This window comes from Panthera uncia, chromosome D1 (assembly GCF_023721935.1).
Source record: "Panthera uncia isolate 11264 chromosome D1, Puncia_PCG_1.0, whole genome shotgun sequence".
Lineage (NCBI taxonomy): Eukaryota > Metazoa > Chordata > Mammalia > Carnivora > Felidae > Panthera > Panthera uncia.
Window position 1 is genome coordinate 15,289,556 of NC_064808.1, and position 14,726 is coordinate 15,304,281.

Genomic DNA, 14,726 nt, shown 5'->3' on the forward strand with positions numbered 1-14,726 from the left:
AGTCCACCCCCCACCATCCAGGAAGACAGGCCCTCCTGGGACCAGGGATAGATGGTCTGAGAGGAAGTCACAAAGGAAAGGTCAGTGTGCCCACCATCGCCCAGCCCCTCCCTCCTGGAGACATGGGCCAACTGGGGCTAGTGGGCACACCAGATCTTCCTGAGGCTCCTTCCAATCCTCACACATGGTGATGGTTGCTTTAATCTCCATGAGCCTCAATGTCTGCATCTGTACAAGGAGAACAGGACTAACGGCAATTATGAATGTAATGCCCATGAAATGTAATAAGTGCTTAATAATCAGCAGGCATTATGTATAAACCCGTGGGAGGTTTATGTAATCACAACACAGATAAATGAAACCAGAGACAAGGGTGTGGCCAGATGAGAGCTGCCCTCCTTGCCCCAGCCTTTCAACCACTTTCCTGCCTGGGAGCTGAGGAGGTGTGGCCACCAGTAGTGGCTGCTTGGGAGGAGGAGCCGGATCCAGGGCCTTTGGGCCTCTGGTTTGTTTCCTCTCACCTCCTAGGACCGGCTGCTGGCCCCAGAACAGGGACCAGCCCAAATCCTTGGGACTCCTCGGCAGGGCCCCTCCCTCTCCTTCTGCCTATCTGTCCTGGGCCAGGCCTAGAGTGACTGCTGGCCCTACCCTGCCCCTCGCCCAGCCCTACTCCCATCCCTCCCCCATTTTCTGTTTGCATTCCACAAGGTAAATATTAGTCCTGCATCTATGAGGACAGAAGGACAAAGAGCAGGAACACAGGGAGCACAGGTTCCTGTCTTGCCATCCTTCAGGCCTGGCTGTTTGGGTCTAGACTGCCATCATGTAGAGTCTGGGAAGATCACAGGGCAGGGCCCAGTGCCAAGCAGAGCAGAAAGACAGCTGGCACAGAGCTGGGGGTCAGGACTCCCACAAATCAGTTTTATTCGTACACACACACTGAGAGATCATGACCTGAGCTGAAATCAAGAGTCGGAAGCTTAACCGACTCAGCCACCCACGCACCTGTTGATTGTTTTTTAAATAGAGGTTTAACTTATATGCAGCAATGTTAGAAAAAATCTAAGTGTTTAGCTCACATTTTTATGCATGTGCCCATGTAACCACCAGATCAACATTTTTAACCCCAGTCCCTCGCATGCTGTCCCTAAGTGTCACTGTTGTAACCACCATCACCCTAGAACAGTTTCGCCTATTTTTGAAATTAACAGAAATGGAAACCTACAGCATATACCTCTATGTATCTGGCTTCTCAGATTCATCCATGTTGTGTGTATCAGTGAAGCTGCCATAGCATCTCACTGCCTGAATAGAGCACGTTTTATTTATCCATTCACCTGTTGATGGGCATTTGGATTCGTTTCCTGTTTTGGCTATAATGAATAGTGTGGCTGTAAACATCCATGTACAAGAGTAGATTTGCTGGGTCATAAGGCAGGCATACGTTTTGCCCAAGTCGCTATGCCAAACAGTTGTCCTGAGTGGGGGTACTGGTTTACACTCCCACCAGCAATGCCTGAGAGCTGCAGTCGTTCAGATCCTCACTAACCCTCTATATTATCCATCCATTTCGTATTATCCATCCTGATGGAGGTGCAGGTGTCTCGTTGTGGCTTTAATTTGGATTCCCTGTTGACTAAGGATGTTGAGCCCACTTTTTTTTTTTTTTGAGTGGAATATTGAAAAGATCTTACTTCACTCATTTCTTTAAAAATTACATATTGGGGAGCCTGGGTGGCTCAGTCGCTTAAGCGGCCGACTTCGGCTCAGGTCATGATTTCGTGGTCCATGAGTTTGAGCCCCGCGTCGGGCTCTGTAATGACAGCTCAGAGCCTGGAGCCTGTTTCAGTTTCTGTGTCTCCCTCTCTCCGACCCTCCCCTGTTCATGCTCTGTCTCTCTCTGTCTCAAAAATAAATAAACGTTTAAAAAAAATTACATATTAAGGGAACGGCTCTCGAGAAGTGGAGAGAAGACAGGTGTGGCTTCATCCTTCCTGGTTCAAGACAGGCGATCCTCTTTTCTTCCGAGGATCAGCTGAGGCCAGTGCTGAGTCAACCAGGAGAGAGAGAAAAGGCAAGAGGAGAGGGTGTTTGGCCAGGAGGACAAAACACACCACACATAGCAGCTCTTCCACTGAGGGTTCAGAGCTAGGGGCCTGCTGACCGCCCCCTTGCTCCCTCGCTGGCAGAATCTGGACAGACAAGCACTATAGCGATAGAAGGGAATGCTGGTTCGGGAGGCCCGGTCTAGGTTTCACCAGCTGTAGAATCTGAGTAAGAACAATATTTGCCTCACAAGCCTGTTGCTGAAAAACTCATACTGGCCTCTTTGAAGACTTGCTCAACCTATGGCATGCTCATGTGCAGACATGGCCATTAACAGACAAGCCTTGGGTCACATCTTCCTCAGGCTCTTTGGAGATGATATTCCAAGGCAGAAAACCTTGGTTCTCTAAGCACTGGGAAGTAACTGAAGCTTTCTGCTTAGATTTGGTTCCTGCTTTCCCAGACTTATGCCTGGGTTTACGTGTCATGATGACGAATTCACACACCATGGTACCAGTGGCAAATCCAATTAGCAGGGAGAACTTTGCTGATGAGAACTTCATTTTGTTTTTTGTTTTTTTGTTTTTTGATGGGTGTTTCAGTAGCAAAATTTATTCCAAATACATACATGCTTCCTCTCCTTTTATCTAACAGTTGGTGGGGAGGGACAGTTCAGTAAAGAGTAACAGGTGCTTTTCCAATAATAAGGTCTTGATTTGGGTTTCGTAAGAACTGGGTAAGAAATCATAGATCTATTCCGCTGTATTTTAGAAAAGTTTCTCACCTCTCCTAGACTACTTAAATATTATAGCTAAATATACACAAAATTTGCCATTTTAACCATTTAAGTAAGTGTACAGTTCAGTGGGATTAAGTACATTCACATTGTTGTGTATCACCACCATCTGTCTCTGGAACTTTTTCAGCATCCCCATCTGAAACTCTGTACCCATTAAACAATAATTCCCCCCTCCCCACTAGCCCTTGGTAATCACCATTCTATTCCTAGACTACTTTTTGACTCAGTTTCTCTTTCACTTACTAAAAGAGAGGGTCCATTGGTAACTATGGGATTGCTTCTATACATGCAGGCTTTCTTGCATATACGTGATTGAGTTTACTATAAAAAAAAGGTAGAAAAAAATGGGGTTGAGATAGGAAGGAGACAGCTGGAGAGGGATTTTCATAGAGGGCCTACAATCCACAGGCCTCAGCAGCCCTGCCATGGGTCTGCCCGATTCTTCAGGCATCAAGAAGTTGCTACTGCGAGCCATTTCCATGTTGTGGATCTGCCAGCAGGTTTCATAGCTTCCCCTCTGTCGTCGGCGACAAGGCTTTTCATAGTACTGCCGTCACTTAATGTCCTCAATGAGCCCATCCATGGTGAGAATTCTGTTTAGGGTCCTGTATGCACCTTCCACGTTTCCTTCCTGTATCATCACAGTCCTGGCAATGAACTTCAGATGTTTTGCCATAACCTTGGGATTTAAATATTCACTCTGCAGGATCCCACGCCCTCCGGAACCAGCTGCCGGGACATGAACTTCATTTTGAAGAGTATGAGTCCTGGCATCTTGTCATGGCAAATGCTGGACCCAACCAAAATGGCTTCCAGTTTGTCATCTGCATGGTTAAGATTGATGGGTTGGAATGGCAGGCATGGGCTCTTTGGCAAGGAGAGAGACAGCATGAATACTATGAAGGCCATGGGAGCTTTGGGTCCAGGAATGACAAGACCAGCAAGAAGACTCTAGGCCATTCTGATAAATTTGGTTTTGTGTTTGATCTGATCTACACCATTCCTTTTGTCCCTGCAAAACCACCCCCAGCTCTCAGAGCCTGTGATCTTTGGATTTGCTGCAATTCTTTGGATTCCATATACCCCTTGTCTCCCTCTGATCTAGCTGGAGTCACAGTTAAGTTTATCACTGTGAAGTAGATACTAAGCTACCCCTTCAAAACACATCATAATGTTTGTGAAGCATTACAGTGCTTGCCACAAAGGAAGCGCCCAATAAATGCCACTGTTATACATGATGGTACAGGAAATACATGACGCTGCCTGTGAAGGGCTCTTCCTAAAATAGTGGAACTGAATTAAACGAACCTCTAGCTTTAATTACTAGTTTATAGGAAATATAGGTGATAAAAAGGAGTACCTTGTGGTATCCAGTACCACAAGGAATGACGAACATTCACCAGGACAAACGGCTCCAGTTTCTCTGACAAATTCATGACACAGAAATAAATAGGGTGGGTTGGAGAGACCGTTCAGGATAATAGAAGCCAAGGAGAGACCTAACACCCAAATGCACAAAAGGAATAGAGGGAGCATGATTGGTTTAGACTTTTGAACCAAAGAACTATAAAATGACTTTTCCTTGGACAAACAATAATAATATAGATTAGGTATTCAATGATATGAAAGAGTTACTAATTTATAAGTGTTATATGGGCATGTGGTTATATCCTTTCAATCCCTATGACTTACAGTTATACAGAAGAACTTACGGCAGATTAAACAAGCATGGCAAAATGTTAGCAATCATTAAATCTGGGTGGTGAGGGGATTGGGTACATCATTCTTTTAAACTTTTAAACTTTTTGTGTTTCAAAATTTTCACAATGAAAAGTAAACTTAATTCTTTAGTAAGTGGAGGCTAGTATTATTAAGTAGGTTCCAGTAGAGCAGCCTCTGTTTTCTTGGGTGAGAGAAGACCACACTTACCCCTTCCATTTTACAGAGATGATCGAGGGAGAGCATCCCCTCTGGGAAAGTAGCTCTGGAAGGATCTGAGAGTTCTGCCAGACCAGGGTGGCACCACCACGGGTGAGCACCGAAAGACCCAGCACATCCTTAGGCTTCAGGGTTCACTACCAGCTCCCCGGGTACCATGCAACTGAAGGTCCTTCTTGCTTCTCACCCCAAGCACATGCCTGCACATGTAAAGGGGATCGTGTTTCCCTCTAAGCACAAGGCGATGATGAGGGGTTGCGTTTCTCACAAGCTGGCGTCAAACAGAATCATGGGCAAGGCCACTGCTATGTTGTAAAATGAAGCTCTGTAATCACTGAAAACAGTAAAATTATGTTCCAAGACAGAGAGTTTCAGAGCTGGAAAGAAGGTCAGATATCATGAAACCCAGATGTTTTGAAGCCTAGGGCTCTGGGCATATACTACAGGGTGACCTTGGCCTTTTGTGTATTTTTTTTTTAAACCCTCAAAAATTGTAAATTTACTTTAAGACAAAAATATATTTTTTTTCCCTTTTTGGCTGAAATTATGTCTTTTGAGGTGGCTAATTACCTTGGTTTTTTTTTTCCCCCTCAATCTGATCAGTGTTTAAAAATGAGTCAATTTCTATTTAATTAAAAGCCTTTAAAATTTGGGTCCATAGAAGAAGCTAGCAAAAGGGCTCAATGTTGGAGCCGAGATTGAGAAGCACTGATCTGGTCCAATTTCCCCAGGTCACTGTAAGGAAAGGGAGTCTCCTAGGTGGCAAGCTAATTGATCAAGGTTGTAGGGTTGGTGATGAGCCAGAACCCCTGCCTCTCAAGACCACTGTTCTTCACCTCGCATGACCTTCATCCCTTGACATTCTGCTAGAGTACAGCCTCACTGTTCTATGAAGCACACCCACTGAACATGCACCTAAAGTACAGAACTACTGTGAGTGATGCTGACCTGCCCCAAAGAAGCAACACCTAAGGGAAACATGCAAGCACCTTAATCTCGTCTTCCAACCTAGGAAGGCTGATTACAGTACTACTACTAACCAGCTAGAATTTATTAACTGCTCACCATGTGCCGGGTACATAGTACTGATGAGGTAGGTACCATAAGTATCCCTGTTTTACGGATGAGGAAACTCGGGCACAGAAAAGTACTTTGTCTGAGTTTATGCAGTTAGTCAAGAGCAGAGCCACAAGCCACACCTGAACCTGTCTAGAGATGGAACTCTTTACAGTCCATGATGCTTTGCATGGTTTGCAGGTCCCTAAACAGGACTCAAATTTTATTCTACTGTAAGATTTTCGCATACTATTAAAGTTGCAAATGGGGATAAAAGATCCTTTATCTCCTGCACCTTCGATTTTGGTTCAGCATCTATAGCTATAGACCCCACTCAGTTAAGCTTGCATCCAGGTGTAAGGTGCCCAAGCAACATTTTTGTAGCACATTTGCCCACCTGGCCAGAAGCAGCATTCGAATTCAGCACTATATACACCAAACTGTTAAGTGACTTTATCTAGGGGTGCCTGGGTGGCTCAGTTGGTTGGGCATCTGACTCTTGATTTTGGCTTGGGTCATGATCTCACAGTTCACGGGTTTGAGCCTCACATCAGGCTCTGCACTGACAGTGCGGAGCCTACTTGGGATTCTCTCCCAGAATAAATAAATATTTTTTTAAAAAGATTATTTTTTAAAAAGTGACTTTATCTGGAAATGGAGGAAAGAAGTAGGGAGTAAAGAGATGTCACCATTAGGATTACCAAGAATTATTTTGACATCAGGGGAAAAGATTTCCCTAACGAGCATTATTCCAGTGATCAATCTTTTCAAGTAGTCACTGCATTTTAACTGGAAGAGCACTAAATTAGGGATCAGACCAGGGCCCTGTCCTTGTTCTGCTACAAACTGGTCTCAGGCCTTGACAAATGACTTGTCTCGAGGCCTCTGTTTCCTCATGTGTAACATGGGGAGCTCAGACAGAGCTCTCTGATGCCCACTCTCCTCTTAACCACAAGTGTTGGCAGAGCAGAGGTTCCCAAATCACATACCTTTGGATGTATTGCCTTTGATCTGATGCTGCTCTGCATCACTAGACAGGCTTCATGGAGAGAAAAGTTCTCTACCTGTGTGGGGGATGTAGGTAGGGGGTGTGAGCATCCCAGGTTTTGGCCTAAGCATCCCAGGGGTGTGGGGTGACAGGCCTCTCCAGCAACCCAAACCATGCCCAGTTTGCCCACATAGTCCACTACGAAGCGATGAGTATGTCCTTCCCTGCACAGGTTGGTATCGAGTGATGAGAAGGTCCCCAGAATACCTAAAAACACTGGTCTGACACTGACTGTTAAGCAGTCACCTGAATTGGCATGACCCTGCCTGAAGCAGGAGCTGGAAAATAGGACTACCAAGCCTCACTCAGGCTCCAAGAAAGAGTTGGCTGACTCAAAACTAAAGTATTAGCTGCTACTTTTCAAGCCCTTGGACTGTGTGATCTTTCCCTCCATAGATTGCCTCGATTTCCTGCTATCCTCACTCCCCATGGATAATTTCAGAATGCTGCTTTATCAAGAAGTTATTCAGATTGGGCAGGTGCTGGGTAAATGCCAGTGGCAAAGCAGGAGACACGGGGCTGCCTGTGATGTTGTTGTCAAGTGCTGGGAAGCCAGAGAACACTCAACGTTTCAATCCTGGCTCTGCTGTTCACGGATTGTGTGATGTCGGCCAGCTACTTACCCTCTCCAACCCCTAGTTCTCCTCAGCTGTGACACAGGTCACAACACCTGTTCTGCAGGACAGAAGAACGGAACAAGAATATAAGTTCTTCCTGCCTCTCTTGCCACCTACTCACCTCAGAACAATCCACTGTGGTTTCCCACTGCCCTCACTCAGCTCCTCAGTGACCTCGCAAACCTCAACCCCCTCAACAGCAGTGGACATTCTTACTCACTTTTTTCGTGAAATGCTTTTCTCTCCACTTCTGCTGACACATAATCTGCAGGGTTTTCTATCTGGTTGGATGCAGATTTCATGTCCCCTGCAGAGCCTTTCTCCTGCAAGTGAACCTGGAGGGCAGCGCCTCTCTCCTCTGCTCCCGCTACTCCCACAGCTTCCATGCCCACCTTGTCACTAGTCTGCTGTGATTCCCTCTACGGCAGACTTTCCTCCCCCGACTCTGCTGACTTCTGGCAGCTGGTTTGTGAGCTCTACTGCAGGCGCTTTAGACTTGGTGCCTTCCCAACCAAAATCCTGTCTCGTTCCCATCCCAGTGCCACTCAACATACTAACTCAGAAACGGGGCGTCAGCTCTCCCTTCTCCCCTCAGTTCATGAATTCTGTCCCTTCTCCCTCTCTGGCAATGTATCTGCCCAAAGTCCTCACCATGGCCTACAGTCCCCAGCCTGCCCTCACCCCTTTCCATCCTCTGCCTTGGCCACTCTGCTCCTTGCTCTTGCTTGAACCCGCTGGGCCTTGCCAGTACTGTTCCCTCTGCCTGGAACCCAGCTCCTTCTACAGACATCAAGCTCGCTCACGCCTCTCCGCAGTTCAGGTTTCTGCTCCTGTTCGTGTTGTTAGAAGCCTTCCCTGACCACCCTCTGTAAAATCACATTCCCCATTTTAACCTCTCCTCCCGCGTGACTTTTTTTCACTGCATTTACTATCATGTGGGATGTATTTGTTGTCTGCCCTGCTCCTCAGGATGTAACCCTGAGAGCAGGCTCTTTCTACACTACATCCCTAACTAGCATACATAAAGTGCACACGTATGTGTCAGATAAATAATTCCATTTCTCTGCATTTCTACTGCTACCACCCCATTCCCCGCCACCTCAGCTGCCTCCTGATTTCCCTACAACCACACCTTGCCAGCCAATCCATTCCTCCGGCGGTCTCTTTAAACATAAATCTAGTTGCGTCATTCCCCTCCTCAAAACCCTTCCAAGAGCTTCTCAATGTTTTGAGAATAAAGTCCCAACTCCTAAAGCAAGGCCTGTGTGACCTGGCCCTGCCCCCTTCCCTCTCTGCTGCAGCCACACTGGTCTGTTGTTCACATCACCAGACTCTCACTCCAGGGCTTTTTCACACACACAGCCCCCCGCACCCCCACTCTCTCTCGCACCCTCCTATCCACCAGATCACAGCAGTGCCAGGGTTAACAGCCTTACTCCAGCACTGGGCCAGGAGGGTCCGAGTCTCAGCTCTGCAGCCTAGCAGCCGTGCCACCTTGAGTAGGACACTTAAAGCAGTTTCCTCACTTGTAAGACCAGAATGCTACCACTACCGACCACACAGGTTGCCACGAGGATCATATAAACTCATAGAACTGGCCCACAATCAGGGTGTTTATTTAATCATTATTATTCCTTGCGGACACTGTCCCCGATGCCCATCTGTAAAAGGCATCGCCTCAGTCTTGCTCACAGCTGTATCCCAGCACCCAGGGTGCTGGTTTATGGTCTATGCACATCAGGATGTAAGCCTGTGAGCAGACTCTTTCTTGGGTGGCCCAAGCCCACAGAAGGGTTCAGATCTGGCCCTAGCTGCCTCCAGTGAGTCTGGTGTCTATCAGCACAGAAAGAAAACCAACTTCACAGCCCCTAGATGGTGAAAATGTTTGCCAAAACCACCTACAGCCTGAGTTAGAGGGAACTATGAGCTGAGCTCAGCCTCTGGCATTTTAACCCTCCAATCATTCCGTCTAGTTCTAGATGAAAGTGCCTGTCCCTCAGGGAGCTCGGGGGGAGCGATGATGCCAGCACTAAGCACCCGGGCAGGGCAGTCCTGCTGCCAGCTCCCTGACTACCTCACTGGGTGCGGTCACTTCCGTTGTGTTTAAAGAACAAGCACCCTGAGCAGTTCCTGGTGAAGGAGGCAGAACATGCTCTACCGGAAGTCAGTAAAAAGCTCTTAAATCTAGAACAGGTTTACCTTACGGTCTTGGGAAACAATGTGGTGGTCCATAAACAGGAAGGGAAATCCCTGACCTGCTTCTCAGAATAGACTAGACTCCGTCGGGCAACCCAAAGAGAAAGACACAGGCGCCCGGCAGCTAGAAAACACTAGCTTTATATAAAACTCTGCTGAAGGAGGTGAGGGGGTCAGGTGCCCGTCTCCACCTCCACCACTTCTGCCCAGGCACTAAAGCCCATGTCCTTATGAATGAGCACCAGGCTGGAGGCGGGGCCTGGCTCCTCAGGCACCACAAAGCACTTCTCCTGGCTCCCAGAAATGGTGACCTCGAAGACGTCCTGGGCTGGGGAGACGTCCTGTTCGCTGCATGTATCTAGCAGTTCTGGCTCAGTCTGCACCAGTACCACGGTGGGCTCGGAAGCAGCAGGTGGCACACTGGGTGGGCTGGAGGGTGCCCCAGGCTGGTGACTGAGCTGGTGCCGCTTGAGGCTCTGGGGGAGGGTGTAGCCCATGCCACAGGTGGGACAGCGATAGGGCTTGTCGGCCAGGTGGGACTTGAGGTGGCGCCTCAGCTTGGTGGCCAGTGTGTAAGCACGGCCACACTGGGGGCACGGGAAGGGCCTCTCCCCTGAGTGCAGACGCTCATGAGCACGCAGTGTATGTGGGTCTCGGAGGGCCTTCCCACACACAGGGCACAAGTAGGCCTCCCCGGTGTGAGAGATAAGATGGCGCCGCAGCTCAGGCAGCTGCGGAAAGGCATCGGCACAGTGCGGGCAGCGGTAAGGACGCTCCCCCGTGTGCAGCCGCAAGTGACCACGCAAGGTGCCCCGCTGGCGGAACGCCCTGCCACAGTGCGGGCACAGGAAGGGCTTTTCTCCTGTGTGGAGTCGCATGTGGTTGCGCAGAGAGCCCTGGTTGGCCAGGGGGCGCCCACACACAGGGCACGGGCACGGGGCAGGGGCAGCCGGCACCTGGTGGGTCTTGCGATGCAGTCGCAGGGAGGGCCGGCGGGCAAAGGCCTTGCCGCACTGGTCACAGGCAAAGGGCCTGGCACCTGAATGTACCACCTGGTGCTCTTTGAGGTCTCGCCGGGTGCCGTAGGCCTTGTCGCATTGTGGACAAGGAAAGGGTCGCACTCCGCGGTGGCCCAGCATATGGGCTTTGAAGCTCTCCTCTGAGCTATAGCTCTTGCCACACTCAGTGCAAAGGAAGGGTTTGTGGCCTGTGTGCACGAACGCATGCTTCTTCAGGTGGCACAGCTGCAGGAAGGCTTTGCCACACTCCCCACACCGGTACCGTCGTCTCTGTTTTGGGGGGCTTCCTCCTGGGCCAGGAGGGCTCCGCAAGCATGCAGGGAGGCCGGCCTGTTGCTGCTCCCCAGCCTGCTGGGCCCTGAACTCCGAGGTCTTTGCTCTGGGTGGGCACTGCTCACTGGGGCCACATAACTTCTTGACCAGGTAAGCATGCAGGTGGGTGGCCCTGGCAGAAGACGAGGAACTGGCCTCACTACTCTCTGGGCCCTGCTGGGTAGTGGAGCTGCTCTGAGGTTCAGGTGACATCTGTGTCTGGGGTGGATCCTCCTCATCCATGCTGCCACCCCGAGGGAGCAGGCCAAGTGGTTGGCTCTCCTCGGGAAGTTGATCCTGGGTTTGAGGCTTAGGTCCGGGGCTTACCATATTCTCTGCCTGGATGCTGGGGGGTGACTGGTGACTGGGATCTGCAAGGCAAGAGTGGGGGCGCTGGGGTTAGTAGAAACTGTAGCAGGGGGTGGCAGTGGTGTCACTAGGAAATTCTAAGAATATGTGTCTCCTCCTACTCAGCCCCTGAACCTGAACTTCAGCAGGAGCAATGACACCACTCTCTTCCCTGGAACATGAACCATGTGCTCTGTTTATCTTCATGTTCAGTCTTAGGTGCCTCCTGGGGAAGCACTCTTGGGAACCCCAGTGCCCCAAACCTCTGGATAGTCCTAGAACAAGGCTCTCCTAGGGGCTCCTATTTTCCCTCTGGAGACGCACACTTAGGATGAATTAGGCCACCACCTCCTCGCCTTAGTTCATCTGAAAATAAAGGAACCTCTACACCCACCCCAGATAAAAGAAACATGAGAAATTGGAAACCTTATATAGAGCTTGCTGTCTTCATCAACATGACCTTACTATTCCAGAAGACTTAGGAAGATAAAAGTTGCAAATATCAATACTATTAATTCTAAGGAAAAGACCCAATCACGCTGCAATAAAAGCATCAAGGGGCGCCTGGGGGGCTCGGTAGGTTAAGCGTCCGACTTTGGCTCAGGTCATGATCTCATGTCCGTGAGTTTGAGCCCTGCGTCAGGCTCTGTGCTGACCGCTCAGAGCCTGGAGCCTGTTTCAGATTCTGTGTCTCCCTCTCTCTCTGCCTCTCCCCTGTTCATGCTCTGTCTCTCTCTGTCTCAAAAACAAATAAACGTTAAAAAATAAAAATAAAAAAAAAATAAAAGCATCAAATGATAGGTCACACCCCAAGACTCTCTGAGCCTTTTACTGAAAATTCTAGCCTTGTATCTACAAGTCCTAAGCCATTATGTCATGATCCTTATTCAATCTGATCAAGCCCTGTCCCATCTACACTGAAAGATCTACCAGACTTCAAAATTTCAATAAATATCCAGGCTTTGCCCTTCCATCTCAGAGAAACTATTAAAAACTCTGTGATGCTCTCCTTTACCTCCCTGAGCCACAGCTTTGCCTTGTCATATCAAGGTTGATTTGGTGATAATTTCGGAAGCCAGCGTTGTATCTGACACATACCTGTCCAAGGTTCTGCTGCATCCTCCCCAGGGGAGTCCACTTCCTGCTGTGAAGCGGAGTCCACTTCTGTCACCACAGCCATGGCTGCCTCTTCTTCTAGCCTGGGCTGGGTGGGGCTCAGGCCATCAGACCGAGGCTGGGGCCACAGCAGCAACTCAAAGCCTGGCAGCACAACGCGGTACACCTGCAGATGGAGCTTCTCGTTGATCCGCACCAGGGCTACGTTTCCCTCACCTTCCAGCCTGCCCTGCTGCACCAGACTGCAAAGCAGAGGAAGAGCTAGCTCAGGAGACCCTCTTCAAGTGACCCTCCCTAAAGCCCCAGCTCCTGGGCAGTCTGAGTCCTAAAAGACCCCATGCCTTTGGAACACTCACTGCAAACAAACAAACAAAAAAAATCGCTGGGTGGGGAATTACAGTGGGCTTCTGGTTCCAACTCATGCCATGACAGAAAGCCTCAAAGGACCATCTTCACTACATACTCTCCTGTAACTTACCTGATCCAGCCTGAACTCTGCTCACAAGCACACACGTCTCCCCATGGGCCTAGTGACACGTCCTGAAATAAACCAATAAGAGTCCTTCTCCCATGTGTTTGGGGAACCAGAATCGGGGGCGGGGGGGGGGGGGGATGTAACCTCTCCTGAGACAGATCTAATATGAAGCCCCTGGAAGGTTAACGGTCTCTGGTTCTTCTTCTACAGGACTGTGTTGTCTGATTTTTCATTCAGTAAAGACCAAAAGACTCTCCCCTCACCTCCCTCCCAATATGTGGAATATCACAAGTTGAATACATTACTGCCTTCCAGTGAGTGTACCAAACAATAAAAAGTTGTAAGAGGTACATCAACTTTTCTTTACTTTTTAAGACTTACTATGCAATGAAACCCTTTACCCACACTATTTCATCTATTGCTCCAAATAACCCTGGAAAGTTGGGGGGGGGGGGAGGAAACAGCTATTTTTTAATTTTACAAATGAGTTAAATGAGGCATGCCATTTTATCCAGCTTTGGGCACTTTTCGCACCTTGATTCCTTAACTATTGCAAGTGAGGGGAAGAGGCAGTCCTGGAAAGAAGGGGCATAACCATCTCCTATCCCTTGAAATGCCCTGCTTCTTCTAACAAACTGAAGAGCTGTTTACAAATGGCTGAACCTACTGCAAGATCTGTCACGAAGACACGTCCTATCTTTCAATACCTCCTCCAGCCGTAGTTTCACTCCTTCCTCCTTCTGCTCGGTGACAGACTCCTCTTCCAGAGGCCCCCAGAGCAGTCCCGGCTGCAGGGGCTCCCCGACACACCAGACCCCCAAACACGGTTCCTCGGCGAGTGAAGGGCCAAGGGCCAAGCCCCGGGGAAGGCTCTTTAGAGCGAGGAAGGCCCGGGTCGGCCCGGGCGGGAAATCTTTGAGGCCTCGAGCAAAGCCTTGTCCAGAAGGGATCCATCCTAATTCCGGGCCCAGGCGCGGGTCGGGGGCTGCAGGGAAATGGGAAGGCAGTAAGGGAGCCAGTCCAAAGGGTCATGAGGGTGGGGACAGATACGGGGGGAAACCGCAGGTCCAGCAGGCCTCGGCAGTCTGAGGGATGTTAGAGCTCTAACGGAGCCCCTAGGAGGTTTGAGGGTATTCGAGGACTCTTAACCCCCCAGAGACATCTGAGGGCACCGGAGGATTCCAGGCTAGGGAGGAAAAGGGCCTGGGGGTAGAGAGTTGACCAGGGAACAGCAGGTCCATCTAAGGACGGGGCCGAGGGTCAGAGTTGCCGCAGGTCACTAACCGCACTGCAGTCTCTCGCCCCCAGAGAGCAGCTCCTCTGCCTCCTCCATCCCTCCAGAAAAGCCTCCTTCCGCCGGAAGTGAGCGTCTTCTTCTCCGCTCCTCCCGGAAACAACCATTGGCTTCCAAATTTCCTGTCGGGAGAGAATCCGAAGAGTCTGACTCATTGGTGCACAGAACCGGGAGTTGGGGAATACCGGCGAGGCAAAACTCCGTCTGATAACAATAAGAACCACAGGATTCCAGCGGACCACTAGGGATTCGAGCTCCAGGGAAAGCGGAACTAATTGTTCCAATCGCCTCCTTTTGGGAGGGACGGGTCGGACACTTATGCTGTCCCTCTCCCAGGCGGGCATTTAAGCCAGCACGTGCAGGAAAGTGGGAGGGGATCCTGGAAAGCCATGTTTGGACCTGGCAGCGAGCCGGAAGTGGGTTGGAGGTGTGGCGGAAGTGGTTGGGGAGTGAGGAGCCCCG

General features: G+C 49.7%; 1 protein-coding gene and 1 pseudogene across 1 annotated transcript; both read right to left on the minus strand.

The window, feature by feature from the left end:
- Positions 1 to 3,256: 3,256 nt before the first annotated feature.
- LOC125912794 (28S ribosomal protein S21, mitochondrial-like) lies at positions 3,257 to 3,521 on the minus strand (annotated as a pseudogene).
- Positions 3,522 to 9,873: 6,352 nt separating this feature from the next.
- ZNF408 (zinc finger protein 408) lies at positions 9,874 to 14,700 on the minus strand. The gene is made up of 5 exons (XM_049617341.1): positions 14,255 to 14,700; positions 13,678 to 13,955; positions 12,974 to 13,035; positions 12,478 to 12,737; positions 9,874 to 11,402 (listed from the first exon to the last, which is right to left on the minus strand). The coding sequence occupies exons 1-5, from the start codon at positions 14,301 to 14,303 to the stop codon at positions 9,874 to 9,876; spliced, it is 2,178 nt and encodes a 725-aa protein (XP_049473298.1). The 5' UTR covers positions 14,304 to 14,700.
- Between the last annotated feature and the right edge of the window lie 26 nt (positions 14,701 to 14,726).

Excerpts from the sequence above, each read along its gene's own strand:
- ZNF408 (XM_049617341.1), bottom strand. The coding sequence starts at position 14,303 with ATGGAGGAGGCAGAGGAGCTGCTCTCTGGGGGCGAGAGACTGCAGTGC. Across the intron at positions 13,956-14,254 it reads GGGCGAGAGACTGCAGTGCG|CCCCCGACCCGCGCCTGGGC; the intron begins GTTAGTGACCTG and ends ATTTCCCTGCAG. Across the intron at positions 12,738-12,973 it reads CAGAGTTCAGGCTGGATCAG|TCTGGTGCAGCAGGGCAGGC; the intron begins GTAAGTTACAGG and ends TCTGCTTTGCAG.